At 40.8% G+C, this 26,586-nt stretch overlaps 1 protein-coding gene across 2 annotated transcripts in view; it reads left to right on the top strand.

Moving 5' to 3' along the window:
- The window catches only part of LOC114796584 (titin, tandem duplicate 2), a 101,983-nt gene that overhangs the window by 24,420 nt on the left and 50,977 nt on the right, over positions 1-26,586 (top strand). For both annotated transcript variants that reach the window (XM_028990868.1, XM_028990869.1), the window contains 64 exons: positions 945-1,087; positions 1,589-1,712; positions 1,792-2,058; positions 2,149-2,246; positions 2,370-2,538; positions 2,615-2,881; positions 2,984-3,250; positions 3,345-3,623; positions 3,750-4,158; positions 4,266-4,390; positions 4,479-4,745; positions 4,832-5,101; positions 5,211-5,510; positions 5,591-5,893; positions 6,004-6,191; positions 6,271-6,385; positions 6,473-6,757; positions 6,876-7,027; positions 7,143-7,290; positions 7,397-7,574; positions 7,668-7,789; positions 7,898-8,185; positions 8,311-8,607; positions 8,694-8,880; positions 8,964-9,079; positions 9,159-9,458; positions 9,543-9,842; positions 9,939-10,044; positions 10,133-10,329; positions 10,432-10,737; positions 10,832-11,110; positions 11,193-11,492; positions 11,580-11,882; positions 11,975-12,355; positions 12,448-12,750; positions 12,834-13,133; positions 13,220-13,516; positions 13,605-13,889; positions 13,986-14,279; positions 14,548-14,847; positions 14,951-15,259; positions 15,359-15,549; positions 15,623-16,052; positions 16,151-16,459; positions 16,545-16,726; positions 16,810-16,939; positions 17,022-17,321; positions 17,395-17,712; positions 17,801-18,097; positions 18,180-18,479; positions 18,565-18,879; positions 18,964-19,112; positions 19,203-19,353; positions 19,440-19,721; positions 19,804-20,106; positions 20,224-20,526; positions 20,619-20,900; positions 20,985-21,284; positions 21,594-21,896; positions 21,987-22,295; positions 22,387-22,668; positions 22,756-23,055; positions 23,144-23,437; positions 23,529-26,501. In XM_028990868.1, the coding sequence (XP_028846701.1) occupies positions 945-1,087; positions 1,589-1,712; positions 1,792-2,058; positions 2,149-2,246; positions 2,370-2,538; positions 2,615-2,881; positions 2,984-3,250; positions 3,345-3,623; positions 3,750-4,158; positions 4,266-4,390; positions 4,479-4,745; positions 4,832-5,101; positions 5,211-5,510; positions 5,591-5,893; positions 6,004-6,191; positions 6,271-6,385; positions 6,473-6,757; positions 6,876-7,027; positions 7,143-7,290; positions 7,397-7,574; positions 7,668-7,789; positions 7,898-8,185; positions 8,311-8,607; positions 8,694-8,880; positions 8,964-9,079; positions 9,159-9,458; positions 9,543-9,842; positions 9,939-10,044; positions 10,133-10,329; positions 10,432-10,737; positions 10,832-11,110; positions 11,193-11,492; positions 11,580-11,882; positions 11,975-12,355; positions 12,448-12,750; positions 12,834-13,133; positions 13,220-13,516; positions 13,605-13,889; positions 13,986-14,279; positions 14,548-14,847; positions 14,951-15,259; positions 15,359-15,549; positions 15,623-16,052; positions 16,151-16,459; positions 16,545-16,726; positions 16,810-16,939; positions 17,022-17,321; positions 17,395-17,712; positions 17,801-18,097; positions 18,180-18,479; positions 18,565-18,879; positions 18,964-19,112; positions 19,203-19,353; positions 19,440-19,721; positions 19,804-20,106; positions 20,224-20,526; positions 20,619-20,900; positions 20,985-21,284; positions 21,594-21,896; positions 21,987-22,295; positions 22,387-22,668; positions 22,756-23,055; positions 23,144-23,437; positions 23,529-26,501 (18,927 nt within the window). The remainder of the gene's footprint in view (positions 1-944; positions 1,088-1,588; positions 1,713-1,791; positions 2,059-2,148; positions 2,247-2,369; positions 2,539-2,614; positions 2,882-2,983; positions 3,251-3,344; positions 3,624-3,749; positions 4,159-4,265; positions 4,391-4,478; positions 4,746-4,831; positions 5,102-5,210; positions 5,511-5,590; positions 5,894-6,003; positions 6,192-6,270; positions 6,386-6,472; positions 6,758-6,875; positions 7,028-7,142; positions 7,291-7,396; positions 7,575-7,667; positions 7,790-7,897; positions 8,186-8,310; positions 8,608-8,693; positions 8,881-8,963; positions 9,080-9,158; positions 9,459-9,542; positions 9,843-9,938; positions 10,045-10,132; positions 10,330-10,431; positions 10,738-10,831; positions 11,111-11,192; positions 11,493-11,579; positions 11,883-11,974; positions 12,356-12,447; positions 12,751-12,833; positions 13,134-13,219; positions 13,517-13,604; positions 13,890-13,985; positions 14,280-14,547; positions 14,848-14,950; positions 15,260-15,358; positions 15,550-15,622; positions 16,053-16,150; positions 16,460-16,544; positions 16,727-16,809; positions 16,940-17,021; positions 17,322-17,394; positions 17,713-17,800; positions 18,098-18,179; positions 18,480-18,564; positions 18,880-18,963; positions 19,113-19,202; positions 19,354-19,439; positions 19,722-19,803; positions 20,107-20,223; positions 20,527-20,618; positions 20,901-20,984; positions 21,285-21,593; positions 21,897-21,986; positions 22,296-22,386; positions 22,669-22,755; positions 23,056-23,143; positions 23,438-23,528; positions 26,502-26,586) is intronic.

A 26,586-nucleotide genomic window follows, 5' to 3' on the forward strand; every position in this document is an offset into this window, starting at 1 on the left:
GTCGATCATCCCAAGGCCCTCGGCCGGCCCCCAACAGCACCACGGGCATGAAATCGGTCCTCCTCCTTCTGTCCGCTCCAATCTTTAGCCTGGAACCTTGAATGGATGAGCTTTGCCACTGCCACTGAGGAACTGGGGAGCAGGCATCCACGACCACATGACGATCAAACATGCATGCCGGGACCCTGCCGTGACCGGGGAACAGGGGGCTGGTGGTGTCTTCTGGTGAGCCGTGGAGCTCAATGGAAGTTGTCCATAGGGTTCAGTGTTCTGCACCCATATAATGGTCAGGTCATTCGGTCATGGGCGATGGCATGCCTTGACAGGAAGGTGAAGGATGCGTTCTCACGACTTTGACTGGACAGGGTGTTTAATAATACAAATCATGAAATACAAACCATAACACAATCAGTCACATGCAAATGACCCGGCAAGGACTGGACATGATAGGACTACTCTTACACACATACTAACAGGCTCATACGATTTAGGCAGTCAGGAACATGACAAGCAGCACGAAACTCCTGACCGGCTCTTTTACCCAGAGTCACATCCGGACTCAAACAGAAATAAAGGATGAACCGTATTCAGTTTTTTTTTTTATTCATGTGAGCCTTATAATGGGAGTGAAAATGCCTTTCTTACTAAAGTACTATCTGTGACCAGTGGGGGTTGGAGTAATTTTAGAAGTTCCATTCCTTATCTAGACTCTCAGAAAGGTGATTGGCACAGCTGCCTCTCCAGGCTCACAAATTCCTGACATGCAAATAAGAAAGTCCTGTGATAAGCGTAGGCTGTTCCAGAACTTTCAGGACTGCAGAGCAGAACTTTCAGGACTCTAAAGCTGTAGTCTGTAGAAAATGTTAAATAACAAATTTTACTTTAGTATTTACATCTACCATCTGTGCAACAGATTTTAGTAATAATGCATCTTTTTTCCAAAGCACGGGTGATTTCCATTATGAGGCCACTCAAGGATGTCACAGTTACTGCCGGGGAGAGCGCAACATTTGAGTGTGAGCTTTCATATGAAGGAATTACCGTGGAATGGTTCCTTGGAGGCACCAAGCTAGATCCAAGTGACAGAGTAAGTGTTTTATTTTTTCTTATTCTACTGCACTGTCGGGTAGAAAAATATTCACCAAACGTGACAACAAAACAACAAATTCTGTTTCAGTGCAACAAATGCCATTATCTAAATAAAAGTATTTTGATATTTTAATATAGATTATTTGAGACAGCACATTCAATGATTGAGGCTTTTTTTTAAGATAAGGATGAGCTGCTCTGATATTTTTAACCTCAAGTGTGTGTGTGTGTGTGTGTGTGTGTGTGTGTGTGTGTGTGTGCCTTGAGCAGAATGTGATATGTGACTAGAGTGAAGGCAGTTCATTTGTGACCACCACATTGTGTTCAATGTTGCGTAAAATTGTGTAAAAAGGTTCATTTTGTTCAGATCACTTTCTAACTCAGTTTGAATGATCCAAAATGTATAGAAAGAATGAGTTTTTTGAGATCTTTGACTGAAATTAATTCATTAATAATTATGCTGTAATAATGTTAATGGTCAATTTTCACGTGTTTGCAGGTGGTCACAAGGTCAGAGGGCAGAGTTCATGCTTTAACCCTGAGGGATGTTAAGATGACAGAGGCTGGAGAAGTGAAATTAACTGCAAAAGACTTTAAAACACAGGCCAAACTGCTTGTGAACGGTAAACATTCATATTACTGTTCATAATACACTACTTTAAGACGTGAGGAAAGGTTAATTACTGTCTTGTTAATATACAGAACCAGCAGCTGAGTTTACCAAACCTCTGGAGGACCAGACCGTTGAGGAGGAAGCCACTGCTACCTTTGAGTGTGAGGTCTCGAGAGAAAATGCAGACGTCAGGTGGTTCAGAGATGGACAAGAAATCCGCAAAACAAAAAAATATGACATTATTGCTGAGGGCTGCAAGAGGAGGCTCATCATCAAAGAGTGTACACCTGATGATGCAAAGACGTACACCTGTGATGCCAAGGAATTCAAGACTTCTGCCTTCCTTAGCGTTGAACGTAAGGGAAAAAAATACAGTTTTAAAAATCATTAAAAAAAAACATATAACATGTATTATGTCCTAATTTTCTGTACCCTGTTGTCAACAGCACCTCACGTTGAATTTACAAAGCCACTCCATGATGTTGAGGTGAAAGAGAAGGATTCAGCTAGATTTGAATGTGAAGTATCCCGTGAAAATGCTAAGGTATGTGTATAGTTTTAAATTGCAACTAATTGAATAAATTGCTGAACAACTTTGACATAAAATGGCAAAACAATTTCTTTTAAGAAAAATTAACTATATAACCTGTAACTATAACCTTGAAAGGTACGGTGGTTCAAAGATGGCAGTGAAATCAGAAAAGGCAAGAAATATGAAATCATAGCCAAAGGGGTTCAGCGCATTCTTATTGTCAACAAGTCAGTCTTTGATGATGAAGCTGAATATGAATGTGATGCAAGGACATCTAAATCTTCTGGCATGCTGACTGTTGTTGGTGAGTTTACATCATCTGCCCCTTGTCTTTGTGGTCCTCCAACATTTGGATCACCGAAATTTTATTTTGCCTTCAGAGGAGGAAGCTCGCTTCACCAAGAACTTGTCCAATGTTGAGGGAATGGAAACGGACAGTGTGAAAATGATCTGTGAAGTATCAAAGGCCAGTGCAGAGGTCACTTGGTACAAGGGTGACCAGGAACTGCCTGAGGGCGGAAGATACGAGCAGATTCAGGATGGCCGAAAGAGAACCTGTATTATTCGAGATCTTTGCATGGGTGATGCTGGCGAGTACAGCTGCAGACTTAGTAATGACAAAACAGTTGCTACCCTCAAAATAAATGGTAGGTGTGACATTTTTCCTCAACTGTCTTAGTGATGACAACAAAAAACAAATATATATTTAAAAAAATGGCACATATTTACTAATGCCCTTTCTCCACTAGAACTTGCAGCTGAGTTTATTTCCAGGCCTGAGAACCAAGAGGCTGTTGAGGGTGAGAAAGCCGAGTTTGTGTGTGCAGTCTCCAAAGAAACTCACGAGGTCAAATGGATGAAGGGTGACAAAGAGCTGCAGTCAGGAGATAAATATGAAATTGTCAGTGATGGAAAGAGGAGGGCTCTCATTATCAAGCGCTGTGAGCGACAGGATGAGGGCGGGTATGTGGCCCTCATTGGCGCTGTAAGGGCTTCTGCTGAACTATCGGTGATTGGTAGGTGATTTGTTTCTTTCGTTTGTTCAGAGTGATTAACTAAAGAATTTCTTGAAAAAAATCAGGCATTCAACCCTTTTCTGTCTTTCCACAGAAAAACTTAGGATCATCACACCTCTAAAGGACACTTGTGTGAAAGAAGGACAAGAAATTGTTCTCAACTGTGAAGTCAACTCAGAAGGTGGCAAGGCAAAATGGCTCAAAAACAATGAGACAATGTTTGAAAGCAGCAAATTCATCATGGTCCAGAAGGATACTGTATTTTCACTGAGACTCAAAAATGCAGAGAAAGCAGATGAATCAGAATACACAATAACAATTACCAACCAGCGTGGTGAACATGCCAAATGCTCTGCCAAGATTACAGTACAAGGTAGTACACCTATTTGTCTCTATGTATCATTTAGCCAAATTCAGATGAATAACTTTTTAAGGTACGTTATGTCAAACTGTTTAACTTAAATGCTTATTAATTTGACATATTTTCACACGTCAACAGAGGAAGAACTTAAGATCATCGAACCTCTTGAGGACTGTGAAACACAAGAGAAGAAAACAGTCACATTCTCATGCAAAGTAAACAGGCCCAATGTAACTGTACAGTGGCTGAAGGCGGGCCAGGAGATCACCCTCAGCAAACGTATCATATACCGAGTAGATAAAAACAAGCATTCTTTGACCATTAAAGACTGCATGATGGAGGATGAGGGTGAATATTCGGCAGTCTTGGGTTCGGACAAGTCAGCAGCCGAACTGATCATTAGTGAAGCCCCAACTGATTTCACCACTCAGCTCAAAGACCAGACAATTACGGAGTTTGAAGATGCAGAGTTCATTTGCAAGTTGTCCAAGGATAAAGCTGTTGTTAAGTGGTATAGAGATGGCAGGGAAATCAGAGAAGGACCGAGGTAATATGATAGAAATAAATATATGAATAATACAACTAATAATATTAATAACAATAAGAACATAATTTCTAGATTATTACAATTTTTTGGTTTGTTTGTTTCCCCAGATACAAATTTGAAAGAGATGGGAAAGCATGCTCACTGATCATTAAGACATGCAGACCTGATGATGAGTGTGAATACGCTTGTGGAGTTGAAGACAGGAGATCCAGAGCTCGGCTGTTTGTTGAAGGCAAGAAATCTGGTTCCAGTGAACTGACACTGTTGCTAGCACATGGTTTTAATGCACCTTCTGATAAATGTTATTACTTGTGTCTCAGAGACCCCAGTCGAGATCGTCAGACCCCCTGCAGATGTTTTTGAGCCCCCGGGTTCAGATGTAGTGTTTGAAGCTGAGCTGAACAAAGACAGGGTTGAAGTCAAATGGATGAGAAACAACATGATTATTGTTCAGGGTGATAAGTACCAACTGATCAGTGAGGGAAAAGTCCACAGACTGCAGGTCTGTGAGATCAGGCCTCGCGATCAGGGCGAGTACCGAATTGTTGCAAAAGACAAAGACGCTAGAGCTAAACTTGAACTTGCCGGTAAGTAACAGTTCACACGTGCTTCCCCCCAAAAAAATTAAGCAGAAAGGGCAATGTTTGAAAAATGTTATTTTGTCCTTAAACAGCTACACCCAAGATCAAGACCACAGACCAGAACCTGGTCACAGATGCAGGAAAGCCTTTTATCATGTCAGTTCCATATGATGCCTATCCTCGCGCTGAAGCTGAGTGGTTCTACAACGACATCAGCCTGCCAGTTCAGAACATTGACACATCTGCAGAAAGGACAGACTACAGACTCAAGGACCCTAAAAAGTCGGATCAGGGTCGTTACAAGATTGTCATCAAGAATAAACATGGTGTGGGAGACGCTTTCATTCATCTGGATGTAATTGGTGAGATTTTATTGCATTTGTTTTGCTAAACTGAATCCTGAATCAGCATTTTAGGTAGTACAGTATCATCCTGCAAGTAATTACTGGAATGCATTTTTTTTTTCTTTAGATGTTCCTGGTCCTGTGAAGAACCTGAAAGTAGTTGACACTGCTGATGGTGAGGTCAGCCTGGCCTGGGATGAGCCTGAGAATGATGGAGATAGCAAAATCATTGCTTATGTAGTGGAGAGACGAGATGTCAAGCGCAAGACTTGGACTGTGGCAACCGACCGTGCGGACACTCCAGAGTACTGTGTTGGGGGACTGCAAAGAGACTCTTTCTACCTTTTCCGTGTCTGTGCTCGCAACAGAGTTGGAAATGGAGAGACTGTCTCCACTGACAAACCTGTCCAAGCTAAAAATATGTTTGGTAAGGTTTTCCATTGTTACCCACAGAAAAAAATGTCTGCTTACTGCATTATATAACTGTCTGCTGTTTTTTCATTCCAGATGTCCCTGATGCCCCTCAGAACGTTATGGTTGGAGTTGTGAATAGGTTTGGTGCCACTGTATCCTGGAAGCCCCCGGTTTCTGATGGAGGCTCTGAGATCACCGCATACATTATTGAGATGCGTGACAGGACCTCTGTGAAGTGGGAAGTAGCCATGGTAACAAAAGCAGAGGATCGTACAGCCACACTCAATGATGTTGTCGAGAACAAGGAATACATCTTCCGCGTTAAAGCAGAGAACAAAGCTGGAATTGGTCAGCCAAGCGCCGCAACTGATCCAGTCAAAATCATGGATCCCATTGGTTAGTTATATGTTTCGCAAATCAAATATTATTCCCAATGCCTGGATCATGTACAAAGTTACCAATGTTCCTCTTATTTATTACTTAATAATTCTACCTTCATGTTACAGAGAGGCCAAGCCCACCACTGAACTTCAACTATTCAAATCAAACCAAGAATTCTGTACAGCTGGAATGGGAAACTCCCCTGAACAATGGAGGCAGTATGATCACAGGCTACATTATTGAGAAGTCAGAAGATGGCTCTGACAAGTGGCTTAGATGTAATGCCAGACTGTGCCAGGATTTGTGCTACAAGGTATTGGTCAGTTTTGACTTTGATGACCTAATGATATCATAGATCCATTTTAACCAGTCCTCAATTTTGACACACACAGGTGACTGGCTTGAAGCCTGGACTGAAGTATCTCTACAGAGTAATGGCTGAAAATGCTGCTGGAGTTTCAGATCCAGCTGATACCATTGGGCCTCTGTTGGCAGATGATCCACATTGTGAGCCTTCAATAAATTTTGTTAGCTGTCTTTAATAATATATTGCATCAGTGCTTGATCTGAACATTTTTTTGTTCCTTTTTGCAGTTGCTCCAACAATAGACCTAAGTGCATTCAGAGATGGTCTGGAGGTCATTGTTCCTCATCCACTCAGTATCCGTGTACCAATTACAGGATATCCTGTACCTAAAGCAAAGTGGAGTTTTGGTGAAAATGAGCTTGCTGCAGGCGAACGTGTGTCCATGGCCACCAAAAGTAACTACGCAGATCTTGTCATTGCTCCAAGTGTTCGCCCAGACAAAGGCACTTACGTTCTGCAACTTGAGAATGATGTCACATCCGTCTCTGGAGAAATTGAAGTTAATGTCATTGGTATGTGGCTCATCTATAATGGAATAAACTATTACATAATGATCTAATTGTAAAAACCCACAAATATCAGAGCACTCACTTAAGAATGTTTTTTGTTCTTTTAATGTACTTTTATCAGCATCACCAAGTGCACCTAAAGACTTCAAAGTTCCCGAGGTCACAAGGCATCATGTACACCTGACTTGGGAACCTCCAGAGCATGATGGAGGAAGCCCTGTTACTGGCTACCAGATTGAGAAGCGAGAAGTTTCTCGAAAAACATGGGTCAAGGTATGCGTCGACAGAGCTGTGCAAATTTAGATAATACATATATATATTTTGACCTTTCTTATGAACCTTAAATGCCTTGACCTTTCTGACAAGACGTGACATCCTTTTTTAACAGGTTATTTCTGGGGTGCAGGACCTGGAGTTCACTGTCACAGATGTCATTGAAGGAAAAGAATACTTGTTCAGTGTTAGCGCTTGTAACAAGTGTGGTGCTGGAGAGCCTGCATACACTGATGAACCGGTTAACGTGTCGTCACCAGCCAGTAAGCATTTTTGTCATTGGTGGTGGCTACCCAGTGCACTCTGTGAGAGATTTGTCTGCCTCTGATAGATTAAATGTTTTTTTGTTTTTTTTTGCTTGAATTATAGCTGTCCCAGACCCACCAGAGAATCTTAAATGGAGAGACAAGAGTGCTAAGGGAATCTTCCTGTCATGGGAACCCCCTAAGTATGATGGTGGTGCCGCTATCAAGGGTTACTTTGTAGAAAAATGCCAGCGTGGAACTGACAAGTGGGAGCCTTGTGGAGAACCAGTGCCTGAACTAAAGTAAGCAATTGTTAATTTAAGACGAAAGAAATCCTGTTTTTTTTTTTTTACATAAACCAATAAATAAAATAAATTGACAATTCTAACCCATAGGTTCCAAGTTACTGATCTCATTGAAGGCCAGTGGTATGCTTACCATGTGAAAGCCATGAACAGACTTGGTCCCAGCAGACCTTGCAAGGCAACAGATGAAATCCTGGCAGTTGATCCTAAAGGTATACATTTGTGGTGTACTTTATATTTGTTGATACCATCAATTGCAATGAAGCGAAACATTTCTAGTTTCTTATTCCACAAACTCATATCCATTTAACCCTTTGTAGAACCTCCAGAGATTCAGCTGGATGTGAAGCTGTTAGCAGGGTTAACTGCCAAGGCTGGAACAAAGATTGACCTCCCAGCTGATGTGCTTGGAAAACCGGAACCAAAGGTCAAATGGACAAAAGCAGATCTTGTCTTAAAAGGCGACGAGAGAATCACAATTGAAGCAACCCCTGGTCATTCAACTTTGTCTATCGCCAAAACAACAAGAAGTGACTCTTCTACTTATATAATTGAGGCAGTCAACACAAGTGGTCGAGCAACTGCAACAGTTGATGTCAACATTCTTGGTAATTTATCAATTTTTTGCATCCTATATTACATGCTGTACATGGTAAATGAATTAAATACAAATAAAATGCTAGGTTAATATAATAGTTTCTTATCCATTTATATTCATTTTCGTTTTTTTCAGACAAACCTGGCCCTCCTGCTGCACTTGATATCACTGAAATAACAAATCATTCCTGCATCTTGGCCTGGAATCAGCCTAGGGATGATGGTGGCTCTCCTGTCACCAACTATATTGTTGAAATGAGACTTTGCGATAAGGAGGAATGGCAAAAACTTTCAGCCACAATCAAAAACACCACATTCCATGCTACCAAACTGGTAGCATTGAAAGAGTATGTCTTCAGAGTGTCTGCTGAGAACCAGTATGGCATTGGTGCTCCTGCAGAACATGTACCAATAGTGGCAAAGTATTCATTTGGTAATAAGAATCATATTACATTGTCCACTTACACATTATTTATGATGTTATCTGTTTATTTATGAGATATTTTGTCTGTCATTCAGACCCTCCTGGTGCACCAACTAGAGTTCAACCATCAGATATTGCAAAGGATGCTGTTACTCTAACTTGGTATGAACCTGATGAAGACGGCGGAAGCCCAATTACAGGATATTGGGTTGAGAAGTATGATCAGGAAAATGACAAGTGGATTCGATGCAATAAGTTACCAATACGAGACACAACATTCAGGTAAAAAAAAATTGGTTTATATGAAGTGCTGATATAGTGACTGACAGCAATAATTATAAATGTCCTATTATTTTTTCATTCAGAGTAAAAGGACTGCCAACAAAGAAGAAGTACAGATTCCGTGTCTTAGCTGAGAATCTGGCTGGACCAGGAAAACCAAGTGTTGAGACTGACCCAGTACTGATCAAGGATCCAATTGGTATGATACTCATACAGCACTCATTGTGATGTTATTGGTGATGTTAAACAGAAATAACACAACCTATTTTTTGTTTTAGATGTTCCTTGGGCTCCGGGTAAGCCTTACATTAAGGATAGTGCAAAGACTTCTGCTTTCCTCCAGTGGACCAGGCCTGAGCACGATGGTGGTTCTAAGATCGAATCCTACGTTATTGAGCTGCAAAAGAGTGGAACTGAAGAATGGATCCGTGTAGCTGAAGATATCCCCACAACTGAGCATTTATTGAAGGATCTCATGGAGAAACAGGAGTACTCTTTCCGGGTGAAGGCAGTCAATGTTGCTGGAGAGAGCGAGCCTAGTGAGCCAAGCGAACCTGTGGTCTGCAAGGAGAGACTCTGTAAGTGTCAATTAAGAAAAATCATCAGAAGGTTCGGTAAATAACGTTGTTGTTGTTGGTATATAAATTTTATCCTTTAAACAGATCCACCAGCACCTCCCCGTTGGCTTGAAGTGACTAACATCACTAAGATCAATGCTGATTTGAAATGGACTGAACCAGAAACCGATGGGGGCTCTCCAATCACTAATTATGTTGTGGAGAAGAGAGACGTCAGACGCTGGACTTGGCAGATTGTGGACACCACTGTGAAGGAGACCAAGTACACAGTTACACCACTGAACGAGGGATCTCTGTACGTTTTCCGTGTAGCAGCAGTGAATGCAGCTGGGCAGAGTGATTTCTGTGAACTGGAAGACTCTGTTCTGGCTAAAGACACTTTTAGTAAGTAATAATTTACTGTTTTTGACATATTCTTCATATTAGCCATCCATAAATATTTAATGACAAATATCTAATCTTTATTTTTGCTCATCTCAGCTACCCCTGGCCCCCCATATGCCCTCACTGTGGTTGAGGTGTCTAAGAGACACGTTGACCTGAAATGGGAACCTCCTAAAAGTGATGGAGGAAGACCAATTACCAAGTATAACTTTTATGCAGTTAACGCTAAGCAATATTGCTAATATCAATATTATTCAATATTCAATTAACACTTTTGATATTTTTCCAAGGTATGTAATTGAAAAGAAGGAAAAGTTGGGGACCCGCTGGGTGAAGTCTGGTAAGACTGCAGGACCAGAATGCAAATATAAAGTGACTGATGTTGATGAAGGCACTGAGGTGCAGTTCCAAGTCCGTGCTGAGAATGAAGCAGGTGTTGGCAACCCAAGTGAACCAACCGAAGTTCTGACAATTGAAGATCCCACAAGTATGTCATACATTAAACTGATTTATTGTTTTACTTTGGTGATCTGTGATGACATTTATTGATAGTACTACAGACATTAACTATGATATGCTTTTTATTCAGGTCCTCCATCTCCTCCAACTGAGCTTAAAATAGTTGATGCAAGCAGAGAGCACATCAATGTAACATGGAAAGCTCCCGAGAAGAATGGAGGTAGCCCCGTCATTGGCTATCATGTTGAACTGGCTGAAGCTGGTACAGAGAAATGGATGAGAGTGAACTCAAGACCTATCAAGGAACTTAAATTCAAGGTGGATGACGGCATAATTCCAGAAAAACAATATGTTCTGCGAGTGCGTGCGATAAATGCTATTGGTGTTAGTGATCCATCTGAGATATCAGACCCAGTCTTTGCGAAGGACCCAGACTGTAAGTCAATATATATAGAATTTATTTATTTATTTATTTGTGTATTTATTTCAAAATGTGCCAACATTAATTTTCATTGAATTTAATTTCAAAGGTGCACCAACTATTGATCTGGAAACACAAGATATCATTCTCATTGAGGGAGAGAGGATGAACTTGTCAACTTCATATAGAGCAATACCAAAACCAAACATGGTTTGGCAAAAGGATGGTGCAGAACTGAAGACTGATGACAGGATCACTTTGACATGTGAGATGAAGAGGACTCTCTTGGAGGTTCCTAAGTGTTCACATGCTGATGCAGGTGTCTACACAGTGACTCTAGAAAATACACTTGGTTCAGTGACAGGAACCATCAATGTTAAAGTCATTGGTAAGATCATGTTATTCTTAAAAAAATGAACGACTCCTTGTGGCTGCATAGATTTAATAGCACAATTGGTATGAATTTACAGGTCTTCCTGGTCAGTGTAAGACCATTGATGCTTCTGAAGTCACAAAGAACTCATGCACCATTACATGGGAGCCCCCAGAGAGTGATGGTGGTAGTCCTATCATTCACTATGTCTTGGAAAGAAGAGAGGCCTCAAAGAAAACCTTCATGCCTGTGATGTCTGGGGATAATGTATTAACTTTCAAAGTCAAGGATCTTTTCACAAACTGTGAATATTACTTCCGTGTTAAAGCTGTTAATAAGGTTGGATGTGGAGAGTTTCTGGACCTTCGTAATCCAGTAATTATTGAAGATCAGAAGCGTAAGTATATATGTAGAATTGTACATATGTATTATGCAATAATGTAATTTTTGCATGTGTTGTAATGCATGCATTCTCATGTTTCAGAGCGCCCAGATCCACCAGTCGATGTGCAGGCTATCAATCCTACATCCCAGTCCATAACAGTAACTTGGAAAGAACCAGAATATGATGGAGGCCTGCCCATCAAGGGCTACATACTGGAGAAGATTGAGAAGGATGGCGACAGGTTTGAGAAGTGTGTTGACTCTTTGGTTCCCGGTTTCTCCTACACGGTAAAAGGCCTGACAGAAGAAAAAGAATACCAGTTCCGTGTCCGTGCTGAAAATGCAGCTGGGGTCAGTGAGCCATCTCGCAGCACGCCTCCAGTTAAAGCAGCTGACCCTGTTGGTAAGATTCCGAATATACTTCATGCTGAATTCATTCAGAAGGTAATGGGAACACACATTTTGAAACCTTCTTGTCATTAAATTTGATTTCAGATCCACCCAAAGTGTCCCTCCATGCACGTGTACAGTATGGTTTAGTCGTCAGAAAGGGTGAAGAGATCAGAATAGATGCTTTAATTTCTGGATCTCCATACCCAAATGTGACATGGCTTAGGAATGATGAATCCGTTAAGCAGCTGGCAACTAAGAAAAAAGAGGTACCTGTTTTCAAGAAAAAGAGCAAATCCAAGGTGCCAGAGCCTGAAGAGGAATTTCATCCCCCACTTCCAGACCGTTTGTCATTTGACCAGAGCAAGAGAGGAGAAACCGCCATTATGGTCCGGGAATCTGTTCGTAGTGATCATGGTCTTTTTACTATTAAGGTTGAAAACACTCATGGTGTTGCAACTGCATCTTGTGAGGTCAACGTGCTTGGTAAGACATTACATGGATTTTATTATAATAATATTAATATGTTTTGTAAAAATTATAATAAAATGTGATCATCATACTTCTGAAACTTTCAGATAAACCTGGAAGGCCAATGAATTTTGAGTTTGAAGATATAAGGAATACATCTGTTGTGTGCAAATGGGATCCACCACTGGACGACGGTGGAAGTGAAATCATAAATTACATTGTTGAGAAGAAAGATAACAAGAATGAGGAAATCGGATGGGTTACTGTCACTTCAACACTCAAGGGCTACAGCTGCCCTGTTACTAAACTAATTGAAGGAAAAGAATATATTTTCCGTGTCACTGCCGAGAACAAATGTGGTTGTGGACCTGCCTACATTTCCGAACCTTTGATTGCCAAGAATCAATTTAGTAAGTCACAAGAATTTCAAATTGATATAAATATTTTATGCTGTTTGTATATTAACAATCTAACATATTTTTTTGTATTTAAGATCCACCTGATGCTCCAAACATGCCAAGAATTGGTGAGGTTTCAGCAAATAGCGTGGCTCTGTCTTGGCATGAACCAAAGGATAACGGCAGCCCCATCCTGGGCTACTGGGTTGAGAGACGTGAAATTAATGGAAAATACTGGATAAGAGTGAACCAGAATGTCCTCAGTTCCCTTTCTCTGAAGGTTGAGGGCCTTATGGAAGGCCTGACTTATATTTTCAGAGTGTGTGCTGAGAATCTTGCTGGCCCTGGAGAGTTTAGCGTTCCAACCGACCCTGTGATTGCAATGGATCCCATCTGTAAGTGAAGAAAAATGTGCTTGGGACAGCATACATATTGTGCCTTGTGTTTCACATAATTTTGTGCTATTTTTGCTTCATTACAGTGCCACCTGGACCACCAGTGCCAAGAATTGTTGACACTACAAATACAACTATTGACATTGCTTGGGAACCTCCATTGTATAATGGTGGTTCTGAAATCCTTGGTTACCATGTTGAGCGGCTTGTTGTGGGAGAAAAGGATTGGACCCGGTGCACAGAATTTAGGTGCAAGGAGCGCAAGTACACTGTGACAGGACTTACAGAAGGTGCTGACTATGTTATTCGTGTAATGGCTGTAAATGATGCAGGCCATGGAGCACCTGGAATAACTGAACCAGTTCAAGCAAAAGAACCCCAAGGTACATGGCGTGTTTGTATTATTAACAAGAAAAATGTGTTTTCTTCTTTGTGAAACAATTTTTTTTAACTTAACATTAATCTTTGCAGAGGAACCAGAGGTTGAGTTTGACATCTCTGTACGGAATGGGGTTATAATCAAAGCAGGAGAGACTTTGAAGCTTCCTGCATTTGTAGCAGGAAGACCTCAGCCTGAAATTAAGTGGACAAAGGATGATGCTGAGCCTGACAAAGAGCGTGCTGTCATTGAGACACTTGGAAAGAACAGTGTCCTCAGTATAAAACATGCCCTGAGAACAGATCATGGAATGTATCAGATTACAGGCACAAACAACAGTGGAACAAAGTCTGCATCTGTCAAAGTGGATGTGATGGGTAGGTCTTATTAAATCGTGCTAATGAAACAGTTTACCTCAGATTTTCATCTGTTTTATTGAGTATACTGACACAATCCCTTCTATTCCCAACTAGATGTCCCTGGGCCGGTGGTTGATCTTAAAACCACTCATGTCAACAAGAAATCAATATCTCTCAGCTGGTCTGACCCTCTTGATAATGGTGGCAGTGACATTATGAGCTATGTTGTGGAGAGAAAAGATGCTAAGATGCACATTTTCAGGCAGCCTTTAGAAACTGCTGCTTGCAAATGTGACATTGTTGGCCTTCTTGATGGGGAGGAATATATGTTCCGAGTTGTGGCAAGGAACAAATATGGCCTTGGCACTCCAGTTGACTTGGGTCCTGTTCTTGCTGTTGATCCAAAAGGTGAGAATATAACTTAATTTTCAGAGGTAAAGCAGCAACCTATGTACTTTACTGCATGTTAAAACAGTTGTCTCCATCCTTTTGAGGTAAAAAAACTAGCTTAACTTGCAGTCACAATATACTCTGTTTCACAAGGTTATTTGGCTACTTGAGAAAATATTGCATAGATTGAATAGGCATTTATGAAATAAAGACACCCACAGTTCACTGTTTAATCTGAGATGCATTTCATTACATTTGTCATTAAAATTTTTATTGTTCACTTCAGGCACACCATCGGCACCAGAAAAACTACATTACACAGAGAGAACCAAGACAACAATTACTCTAGCTTGGTTGCCTCCTCGTAGCGATGGAGGCAGTCCCATTCGCGGATACTATGTTGAGAAGATGAGACAAGACTCAACTGAGTTTGATGTAGCCAATCGCCAAATATGCAAGGATCTTACTTTGACCCTGGAGAACCTCTCAGAGCATCAGATGTATGATTTCCGTGTTAAGGCTGTCAATGAAGTTGGTGATGGTGAACCTTCAAAGGCAATCAATGTTCTTATTCAAGATGATGAAGGTAAATTACTTTCTAAAATGCATTATTACATTATCCATTACAATGCAAGTTGTGCACGATGTTACATATTATGAACTGATCTGCAATTATTTATCCGTCCTAGCTGCTCCAACTGTGACATGGTTGAAGCATTTGAAGGGTAATGCCATTATTGTCAAGAAAGGATCAGCCGCTGACATCCCAGCTGAGGTTAAAGGTTTGCCACTGCCAACTATCGAGTGGTCAAAGGATGGAGTTGTCATTGATAAACCTTCTGAGACTATGTTACTTGAAACGGAAGAAATAAACCGAACAACAATTAACACTAAAATCACTATCCCGGAAACAATCAGACAAGACCACGGCGTATACAGGTTGACAGCAACAAATATCCGTGGAACAACTAGTCCCAAAGTTACAGTTGAAGTATTGGGTAAGACTTTTTTTTTCTATTTAAGATGAATACGGTGCAAAACACAGATACAAAGGCATATATTTTGATAAATATTTGTATTCATTTATTTGTTTATAGATCGACCTTATCCTCCACGAGATATTGTGGTCTCTGATATCAAGGCTGAATCCTGCTATCTTACCTGGAGTGCACCAGAGGACAATGGAGGAAGTGACATTACAAACTATATTATTGATAAAAGAGATGCCAGCAAGAAGAAGTCTGACTGGGAACAGCTAACTTGCTGCATAATTGACAGAAGATATGGGGTTAGTTTGACTCTTATATATTTTTTTCACCAATCTATGTGAATATTTTATTTAATCAATTTTTTTTCTGAAGGTGTACAAACTGGAAGCCTATGCAACCTACCAATTCAGAATCAGAGCTGAGAACAAATATGGACTTAGTGACGGCTGTGAGTCAGAGAAGGTTGTTCTTAGAGATCCTTTTGGTCTTCCTGGACCACCCCGAAACCCAAAAATTGTGAGGCATGCCAGCACTTCTATGCTTCTGACTTGGGAACCACCTCTAGACAATGGTGGATCTACCATTCAGGGCTACTGGCTGGAAAAGCGAGAGAGAGGAGCAGTTTACTGGAGCCGTGTAAATAGAGCTCCTGTCACAAAACCAGCAGTTAAGGGTTTAGAATACAATGTCCTTCACCTTATTGAGGGTTCTGAGTACAAGTTCCGTGTGATGGCTTGCAATGCTGCAGGAGTGGGACCCCCAAGTGAAGCATCTGAGAGCAGATGTGCAAGGGATCCACAGCGTAAGTGCAATGTCTTTTATTAATTCATACTTAAGCATGAGAATGCAGAACGTATTATGATTTTTAGAAAGTTTTAATCCAACATTCCTGTTTCACAGACCCCCCTAGTGCACCATCAGCTCCTGAGATGGTGGACAAAACCAAGAGTAGTGTCACTCTTACCTGGAGTCCACCAGAAAAAGATGGTGGAAGTCCCATTAAGGGGTATATTATTGAGGTTCAGGACGAAGGGGCTTTGGAATGGAAAAGAGTAAATGAGCCCGACAAATTGCACCCAACTACAACATTTACGGTTCCCGATCTTAAGGAGAACAAGAGGTGCAGATTCAGAATTATTGCTGTTAATGCCGCAGGCGAGTCTGAACCAAGTGGTAGAACATCTGACATATTAATTCAGGATATTCTAGGTAAGGTTTGAGATTGATACATTCCTATTTTGTTTTTGTGGTCAAATTCTGAGAACTCTAAAACACTGATTCATTCATTCTGCAGTGGAACCTCTTGTAAAACTGGGAGTGGCTGCAAATGAACTATTGAGCTGCCGGGCTGGATCAACAATCAAAATCCCAGTGACAATTACAGGCCGTCCTACACCTACATTTACCTGGACGTTTGAAGGTTCAGCGGAGACTGAGAAGAAAAATGAAATTCATACCCTTCCAACTGATTCAGAAGTATGAATATATATGCATATGTACAAAATGTTGTGTCTTCATTTATCAAACCGTTTACATGTTGTGTGCTATTTATTTGACAGATTCAGACCACCGAAACAACATCATTAATAACAATCCCAGAGAGCAACCTCAAACATACAGGACGTTACATTATTAATGCTGAAAATGCTGCAGGGCATAAAATTGTTAAGGTCCGGGTAAACGTCCTTGGTAAGTAGAAAAAGAAAGTATCAAAAGTATTGAATTTGAATTTTTGGGTGATTACTGACAAAGTCTCTAAATTTCATCACAGATTTGCCAGACCAACCAAAAGATCTAAAAATAAGTGACATCACACGTGGCACATGCAGATTGACATGGAGACCTCCAGATAATGATGGTGGTGACAGAATCAAAAGTTACTTCATTGAGAAGAAAACTGTTGAGGGAAAGGCCTGGACAAAAGTCAACCCAGCATGTGCCAGTTTGTCCTTAGTTGTACCTGACCTCAGTGAAGGACAGTCCTACCTTTTCCGGATTAAAGCAGAAAATCGTTTTGGTTTTGGCCCATTCAATGAGACAATTCAAAGGACTACAGCAAAAGATCCAATACGTAAGTTTTCATTTATACATTCGTTCATTAGTGTATTTGTTTATTTATTTGTTATTTATGCATTCATTTATAGATCCTCCTGATGCTCCAACAAGAGTCAAAATTAGAAATGTCCATAAGGGTACTGTTACACTGACGTGGAAGCCACCAAGGAATGATGGCGGCTCGCCTGTAACTCACTACATTGTTGAAAGGCTGTTCTGGGATACAGCTGGAACACAGCAGGAATCCTGGAGACAGTGTAACAGGCGGGATATTGAGGATCTTACCTTTAAAGTTGAAGATCTCATTGAGGGAGGAGAGTATGAATTCCGCGTCAAAGCTGTTAACATTGTAGGGACAAGCAGGCCATCGTCCACCGCAGGACCAATCATTGTTAAAGACCAGTCAAGTATGTACAATACAGCAATTTTGAATTTACTTAACATATTAAGTAATAGAGGAAAAAAAATAATTTTAATCTTTCTTAATTTCTGCAGAGGCACCATCTATTGAACTTGATGAATTTATGGAGGTTGAACAAGGAAATGACATTAGCATTATTGCTAAAATAAAAGGATGTCCATTCCCTACGCTAAGCTGGCAGAAGGCTCCACCACACAAGGCAGAAAATAAAGTTGATGTACAGTATGATGAACACATCAACAAAATTGTCTCTGATGATAGCTGCACGTTACTTATCCAGCAAGGTAAACGAGAAGACACTGGTCTGTACACTATCACTGCAAGCAATAGCCTTGGAAAGGCATCAAAGGAGATGAGGCTCAATGTTCTTGGTAAGTTTTATTTTATGACCTGTATGATTTTATCCACGGCTCTCACAGCTCATTTGCAATGAATTGCTTTAACTTGTTTCAGGACTCCCCGGGCCACCTTCTGCACCTGTCAAATTTGAGGAAATACATGCTGAACAAATTACTATATCTTGGCTTCCTCCTAAAGATGATGGTGGCTCGAAAATCACCAACTACGTGATAGAAAGACGTGTCTCTAATAGAAAAACTTGGATACCAGTAACTACCGATGTCAAAGAGCGCATATATACAATTGAAAATCTAATGCAGGGGCATGAGTATGTGTTCCGTATCAGGGCTCAAAATAAATTTGGAGTGGGAGAGCCACTCGACAGTGATCCTGAAAAAGCTAGGAATATTTGCAGTAAGTATTTAAAGTGGGCAGTTATGTGCATTACCTTGTTCGGTTTTCTGAATTGTTGTAACACAAAGCTGATTTGTCCAAAAAGCTGTCCCAGGTCAATGTGAGAAGCCCACAATTTCAAGTGTTACACTTGATTCGATGACTGTGAACTGGGAGGAGCCAGAATCCGATGGTGGGTCACCAATCACTGGATACTGGCTTGAGCGCAAAGAAACAACTGCAAAACGCTGGAACAGAGTAACACGTGACCCCATCAGACCAATGCCTTTGGGCGTGTCACACACTGTGACAGGCCTCATTGAGGGATCTGAATATATATTCCGTGTGACTGCAATAAATGCAGCTGGAATGGGACTTCCAAGTGTTCCTTCTGACCCAGTGTTTGCCAGAGACCCTATTGGTAAGAGGTCAAAATTACACAAGCGTTGTTCATCTGCATATAATGTCCATGTATTTTACACAGCAATTACTTGCATTCTTGCAGCACCTCCTGGACCTCCCACTCCCAAAGTTACTGACTGGACGAAGTCAACGGTTGATCTGGAATGGATTCCTCCTTTGAAGGATGGTGGAGCAAAAATCATGGGATATTATGTTGAATACAAAGAAGAGGGCACAGAAGCATGGATCAGAGTAAGTATTACCATGCTGGATCATACACTGCTGCAGTAATGTATCTATTGTAGACTGTTTTTACAGATTCTTTTTTCTGTCTGTTTTAAGGCCAAGGAAAAAGAAGTGAGACGAACAAATTTTGTGGTTTCTGGACTGAAGGAGAAGGGACTTTACAAATTTAGAGTTATAGCATTCACAGCTGCCGGATTGGGTGAACCAGGGGAAGTTGCTGAAGTAATTGAAGTCAAAGACAGAACAAGTAAGTAGGATTGACAGATATACAGAGATAATGGGGTAATGTGCAGATTATTTGACCATACAACCTGTCTTTGGTTTGATTTACAGTTGCTCCATCAATTGAACTAGATTTATCTGTAAAAGAGAGGATGGTTGTTCACGCTGGTGGCGTTATTCGTATCCTGGCCTATGTGTCAGGACAGCCCCCACCCTCAGTTACCTGGAATAGAGATGGCAGTGCACTACCAGCAGAAGCTGAGGTTGAGACCACTGCAATTAGCTCTTCTTTAGTGATTAAGTCCTGCGCTAGAAGACATCAAGGAACTTATTCTTTAACTGTGAAGAATGATGGAGGAGAGGTGACAAAGGCAATTATTGTTGATGTTCTAGGTAAGTTATCTGAGTTGTATTTTTTTATCTCTATTCCTACTGATTTAAAAGTAACTGAATTTATTTATTTATTTATTTTTAGACGTCCCTGGACCAGTAGGGATACCATTCACCACAGAAAACCTTACCAGTGACTCATGTAAATTAAACTGGTTCTTTCCTGAAAATGATGGTGGTTCTGCCATTACAAATTATGTCATTGAGAAACGTGAAGCTGAGCGCAAAGCTTGGACCTCACTCTCCTACACAGTAGGCAGACACTCTGCAGTGGCCAATGGCTTGATTACAGGAAAGGCCTATTTCTTCCGTGTTGCTGCTGAAAATGCAATTGGTGTGGGGCCATTTATTGAATCGGCAGCAGAGATTATTATCAAGGACCCAGTTAGTGAGTATTGATTAAATGTTTCTGTGTTTGTATGTACTCAATAAAATTTTACATTTTACAAGTTAACATTATAAACATCTAAACAAATATTATTGTACCCTTCCTTGTGTTAAACAGCTGTTCCAGACCGTCCAGAGGACATTCAGGTTACTGCTATTACAAAAGACTATATCAGTGTGACCTGGAAAGCACCAAAGTATGATGGAGGTTCAGAGGTTACCGCATACGTCTTGGAGGCACGTATGATTGGCAAAGACAAGTTCATCAGACTTACCAAAGACAAGCTAATGGAAAGAAGATTTACATTTGATGGTCTGAGAGAAGGAGACACTTATGAATTCCGCGTCAGTGCAGTAAACGAAATTGGTCAAGGCAAACCTTCTTTCTGCACAAAACCAATCACTTGCAAAGATGAACTTGGTAAGACACATCCTTTGATCTCCTAAATATTAAGAATATATTATTAAAAATTATGTACACGATTGAGAATTATAACCAAAAATTATTTTCAGCACCGCCGACAATTGAGCTTGACTTCCGTGACAAGGTCATTATTCGTATTGGTGAGAGCTTTGCTCTCCAAGGCCGTTATACTGGAAAGCCGGCACCTTCTGTGATATGGTCGAGAGATGATGATGAGCTAAAAGCAGATGAGCACATCAAGTTCAAGAATACCCTAACCACAATGTGCCTTGGCATTATAAAAGCTAAGCGTGAGCACAGTGGTAGATACTGTGTTACAGTGGAAAACAGTACAGGTTCCCGAAAAGGCATTTGCAATGTCACTGTTGTGGGTAAGTTTTTTTTTTTTTTTTTTTTGTTTATGTCACATACCTGTTAAATTTGGTACACTGTAACTGTAATTATGAAAATTTCAGACCGCCCATTGCCACCAGAGGGTCCTGTTGTCTTTGAGGCAGTCCACAGAGATCACATGGTCATCTCCTGGAAACCCCCCCTTGATGATGGAGGATCTGCAATTTCCAATTATGTTATTGAGAAGAGAGACACAAACAGGGATATGTGGATGTCTGTTACATCTGCTACAACAAAGACAACATGCAAAGTGCCTAAACTAGTGGAAGGACGTGAATACATTATGAGAATCTGTGCTGAGAACATGTACGGCATCAGTGATCCACTGGAGTCAGAAGAAATGAAAGCTAAAGATCTGTTCAGTATGTACAAACAAAAATATTGATTTATTTTGTCTCTTGTTCTTAGAATATTAAATCTTCTTTAATGCCACAATGCAAACCAATAATATTTTTGCATCCACCAACTAGGGTAAAAGCAACACTTCCTTAGTGCTTCTAGAGATAGGAAGTAAGATCTTATCAAAGCTAGTTCTTAAGGTGTTACCTTGTACCTCAAATTGTGCAAACTAAGCGATTCAACCTTAGGGTAGTTTGAAGCAGTTAAAAAGTCAACTTTAATAGCAGACCTATCATTGATTTCTGATGTCATTGTTTCTAATGTGTTTGCAGGAATACCCGAGGCACCTGAGCAGCCTATTGTAAAAGACGTCTATCATGATTCAGCACTTGTGATATGGAATCGACCTCGTGATGGGGGCAAACCTATTACAAACTACATTTTAGAAAAGAAGGAGCCTACTGCAAAGAGATGGTCTCGTGCCACTAGAGATCCAATTTATCCAGACACCCAGTTCAAGGTAACGGATCTAACTGAAGGATGTGAATATGAGTTCCGTGTCATGGCTGAAAATGAACTTGGCACTGGTGACCCAAGTCCGCCATCGAAACCTATTCTTGCCAAAGACCCAATTGGTACGTTTTTAAATTGATGAAAAAGTCTGAAATGTATTTACATATTTATGTTATGAATTTATTTGATATTTAATTAAATTATTTCCACAGTTCTTCCCAGTCCCCCTGTGCTGCCAGAGGCTGTAGACAAGACCAAGGATTCTGTCAGTCTATCATGGCGTGTACCTCGCCATGATGGTAAAGGCAGAATCTTTGGATACATAGTTGAATACCAGAAGCCTGGAGCAGTAGAATGGATAAAGGCAAATGAAACCCCTGAAGCCTGTCCAGACACAAAGTTTGTTGTTCAAAATCTTGTTGATGGTGAACAATACAGATTCAGGGTGATGGCTGTAAATGCAGCTGGTTCTTCAGAACCTGCATACGTCAAAGAAGATGTGAAAGTTCATGACAGACTTGGTATGCTGATTTATCTTTAAAGAATAACAAAAGCAATGTACATTTTTTCCAGAATACTCCAATTATTCTTTTAATGTTACGTTTCCCGCAGAGGCTCCAGAGTTGCTCCTAGATGCCAACATGGCCCGTGATCATCTGGCAATGTTGGGAGCAGATATTGTACTTAGTGCTGTAATCAAGGGTATGCCAGTCCCCTCTGTTACATGGAAGAAGAATGGTGAAGATGTTCCTGCTAAAGCTATTGTTGGTGTAACTTCTACTGGGAGCAAATTAGAAATACGCAATTGTGTCCGGGCTGACAGTGGTGATTTTACCATAAAAGTTGAAAATGCAGCTGGCTCAAAAAGCGCTACTTGCAAAGTTCTTGTTCTGAGTAAGTATTCTTTTTTTTTCTGTGTTTTATTTTATTAATATTTTTGTTTGTCATGATTAATTTATAAATGTATTCATTTTTACTCAGATAAGCCTGGTCCTCCTCAAGATCTCACTATATCTGAGGTCACAAGTGAGTCAGCTTATCTTTCCTGGAAAGCACCAGAAGATGATGGAGGAGCAGTTATTTCTCACTACGTTGTGGAAAAGAAAAATGTTGCTGATGCAAAATGGGTCCCTGTTTGTGCTTCATCCAAGAAGCTTAGCCTCATGGCATTGTATCTGATAGAGGGAATTCAGTATCAATTCCGTGTGGCTGCTGAAAATCAGTTTGGCAGAAGTGACTATATCGAAACCAAAATGCCAATTAAGGCTGTCGACCCTCTCTGTAAGTACAGTTTCAGGTTTCAGCAACATGGATGCTTGTTTTCATTAACAATGATCTTAATCACATTTATAATAATGATCATTAACAGATCCACCTGGACCACCAAAGAATTTGCATCATACAGATGCTGAGAAAACTGAAGTGTGGCTACAGTGGGAATGGCCAGATCGTACAGGAGGAAGTGAGATTACTGGTTTTATTGTTGAGCACCAAGAGGAGGGTGCAGCCGATTGGGTCACATTTAAAACGGTCAGCAATCCACAGTGCCATGTGACAGGACTTGTAGAGGGCAAGAGTTACAGATTCCGTGTGAAGGCGCAAAATGCTATTGGTATAAGCCGCCCAGACACCAGTATTCCCATCACTTGCCAGGAAAAGCTTGGTAAGATATGACTGAGCTTTGAATCTTTTTTTTTTTGTGTGTCTAAAACAGCAAATTATTAATTTATTTATGTATTTGCATTTATTTGCAGTGGCACCAACAATTGAGCTTGATGTCAAACTTATAGAAGGCATCATTGCCAAAGCTGGAAGCACAATTACCTTTCCAGCAATTATAAAAGGAATCCCAACTCCCACAGCAAAATGGATGAGTGATGGAAATGAGCTAAAAACTGAGGGCAAATTCAAAATTGTAACAGATGAAATATCAACTAGCCTTAGCATAAGTGAATGTGCTCGTACAGACAGTGGAGAGTATATTTTGACTGTTTCAAATCCAGCTGGAAGCAAAACAGTTGCTGTGCATGCAACTGTTCTTGATGTTCCTGGTCTACCAATTGGGCCTGTCAATATCCTTGAGGTTACTCCTGATCATATGGTTATTTGCTGGCGTGGTCCAAAAGATGATGGTGGTGCGCCTTTAATGAATTACATTGTAGAAAAGAAGGACGTTAAAAAGCCTTGGGAGCCTTGGTCAGTTGTGAGCTCTGGAAGCCTGAGCACACAAGCTAAGGTTCCTCGCTTAGAGAAAGGACGTGAATATGTTGTGCGTATACGTGCAGAAAATAAGATTGGAATCGGTGCAGGCCTAGAAAGTCCTCCAACTATTGCCAAACATATGTTTGATCCTCCTGGTCCACCAGTTCTGCCAACATGTACTGATGTCACAGAAAATGCTGTAACAGTTTCATGGACTGAGCCAGATACTGACGGTGGAAGTCCAATTAGTGGCTACATTGTAGAGCGCAGAGAACTGACCGGTAAATGGATTAGAGTAAACAAAACTCCTGTGTTGGATGTTAGATACAGAGTTTCGGGACTTTTTGAAGGCAATAGCTATGAATTCAGAGTCTTTGCTGAAAATGTTGCTGGAGTTAGTCCACCTTCAGAGGTTTCAGATCAAGTAAAAGCTAAACGTCCCATTACTCCTCCAGGACCCCCAGTCAGTCCAAAGGTCAAAGACTGGAGCAAGTCATATGCAGACCTGGTATGGAGCAAGCCTACTAGAGATGGTGGTAGCCCTATCTTAGGCTATGTAGTTGAGTGCCAGAAGTCAGGTAGTGCTCAATGGAATAAAATCAATAAAGATGAACTTATAAAGCACTGTGCATTTAGGGTACCAGGGCTTATTGAAGGTACAGAGTACAGTTTCCGCATCAGAGCTGCAAATAAAATCGGAGAAGGAGAACCAAGAGATCTTTCTGAAAAAGTTCTTGCCAAGGACATTCTTGTACCTCCAGAGGTAACTGTAGATGTGTCATGTCGTGATCTTGTAACAGTTAAGGCTGGACAGATTATAAATCTTTTAACTCGTGTGAAAGGTAGGCCTGATCCAGAAATCACCTGGACAAAGGACGCAAAAGTTTTGGGCAGAGACAAAAGGACTGACATGAAAAATGCATTTCCTCTAGTTGACCTTGTCATTCAGGATGCAGTAAGAGGTGATTATGGAAAATATGCCATCCAAGCTAAAAACAGCAGTGGAACGGCACAAGCCACCATTGTAGTGAATGTCCTTGACATTCCAGGTCCTTGTCAAAATTTGAAAACAGCTTATGTCACAAGAAGCTCTTGCATGGTTTCATGGGAGAATCCGGAGGACAATGGAGGCACTGAAATTACAAATTATATCATCGAGTTCCGTCAGCCAAATCAGAGGAAATGGACTTTAGTCTCATCTGATTGTACAAAACGTCTCGTCAAGGCTCCACTTGTGGAAAATTGTGAATATTTCTTCCGTGTTAGTGCAGAAAACAAAATTGGAGCTGGACCAGCAGTAGAGACTAAATCACCTGTTCTAGCTGTGGATCCAGTTGACAAGCCTGGTGAGCCAGAGAACCTCCAAATTGTAGAAACAGGAAAAACATTTGCATTCCTCAAATGGAAAAAGCCAGAAAATGATGGAGGAAGTCACAATCTTGCTTACCATGTAGAAAAGAAACCCAAAGAAGCAGAAGAATGGGAGCGGTTACACCGGGGTGCAATTAAAGATACATTCTTCATGGCTGACAGATGTATTGAAAACCAGATCTATCAGTTTAGAGTACAAACAAAGAATGAAGCAGGAGAAAGTGACTGGGTAACAACACCTGAAGTTCTTGTGAAAGAAGAAATTGTTGAACCAAGCCTGAACATCAAGTTAACTGGGGTTCTTGTAGTTAAAGCCGGCGACTCTGCTCCAATTGAGGCTGAAGTGAATGGAAAGCCACAGCCTGATATTAAGTGGACCAAGGAGGGTGATAGCGCAGACTTAACTAGAAGCCCAAGAATTCAAATTGAATCTGGTGTCAACTCCTCTAAACTGTTGATTACAAATACAAAACGGGGAGACACTGGAAAGTACACCATCACTGCTACCAATTCAGCAGGAACTGCCACTGCTCTTGCAACACTGAATGTGCTTGATAGACCTGGTCCTATTAGAGATCTCAAAGTGTCTGGCATTTCAGTGGATAGATGCAAATTGACATGGGAGGTTCCAGAAGATGATGGTGGATGTGAGATCTATAATTATATTGTAGAGAAGTGTGAGACCAAGAGAGGTGTCTGGACAATACACTCATCGGCTGTGATAACCAATTCTGCTAATGTAACACGTCTTATAGAAGGAAATGAATACATTTTCAGGGTACGTGCTGAAAACAAAATGGGAGCTGGTCCTGCAGTACAAAGTGAATCCATTATTGCAAGGACACAGTTTAGTAGACCAGGTGCACCAGATACTCCAGAAGTTACCAAAGTTTCTAAGGAGGAAATGGTAGTTGTGTGGTCTCCTCCCGAGAGTGACGGTGGAAAGCCGATTTCTGGCTACATTCTTGAGAAAAAAGAACAGCATGCAATTAGATGGGCTCCAGTCACAAAGGATCCAGTTGCAGGAACTCAGATGACAGTGACAAGCCTGATGCCCAACCATGAGTACCAGTTCCGCGTCAAAGCTGAAAATGAAATTGGAGTGGGTGATCCAAGCAAACCATCTAGATCTCTTGTGGCTAAAGATGCTGTTGGTATGTACAAAATGTTTCTAGCGAAATTGTCAAAGGCCAGTTTTTATGAACAAACCATTAACAGATTTGCTATTGTTCTTTATTT

This window comes from Denticeps clupeoides, chromosome 9 (assembly GCF_900700375.1).
Source record: "Denticeps clupeoides chromosome 9, fDenClu1.1, whole genome shotgun sequence".
NCBI classification, from domain to species: domain Eukaryota; kingdom Metazoa; phylum Chordata; class Actinopteri; order Clupeiformes; family Denticipitidae; genus Denticeps; species Denticeps clupeoides.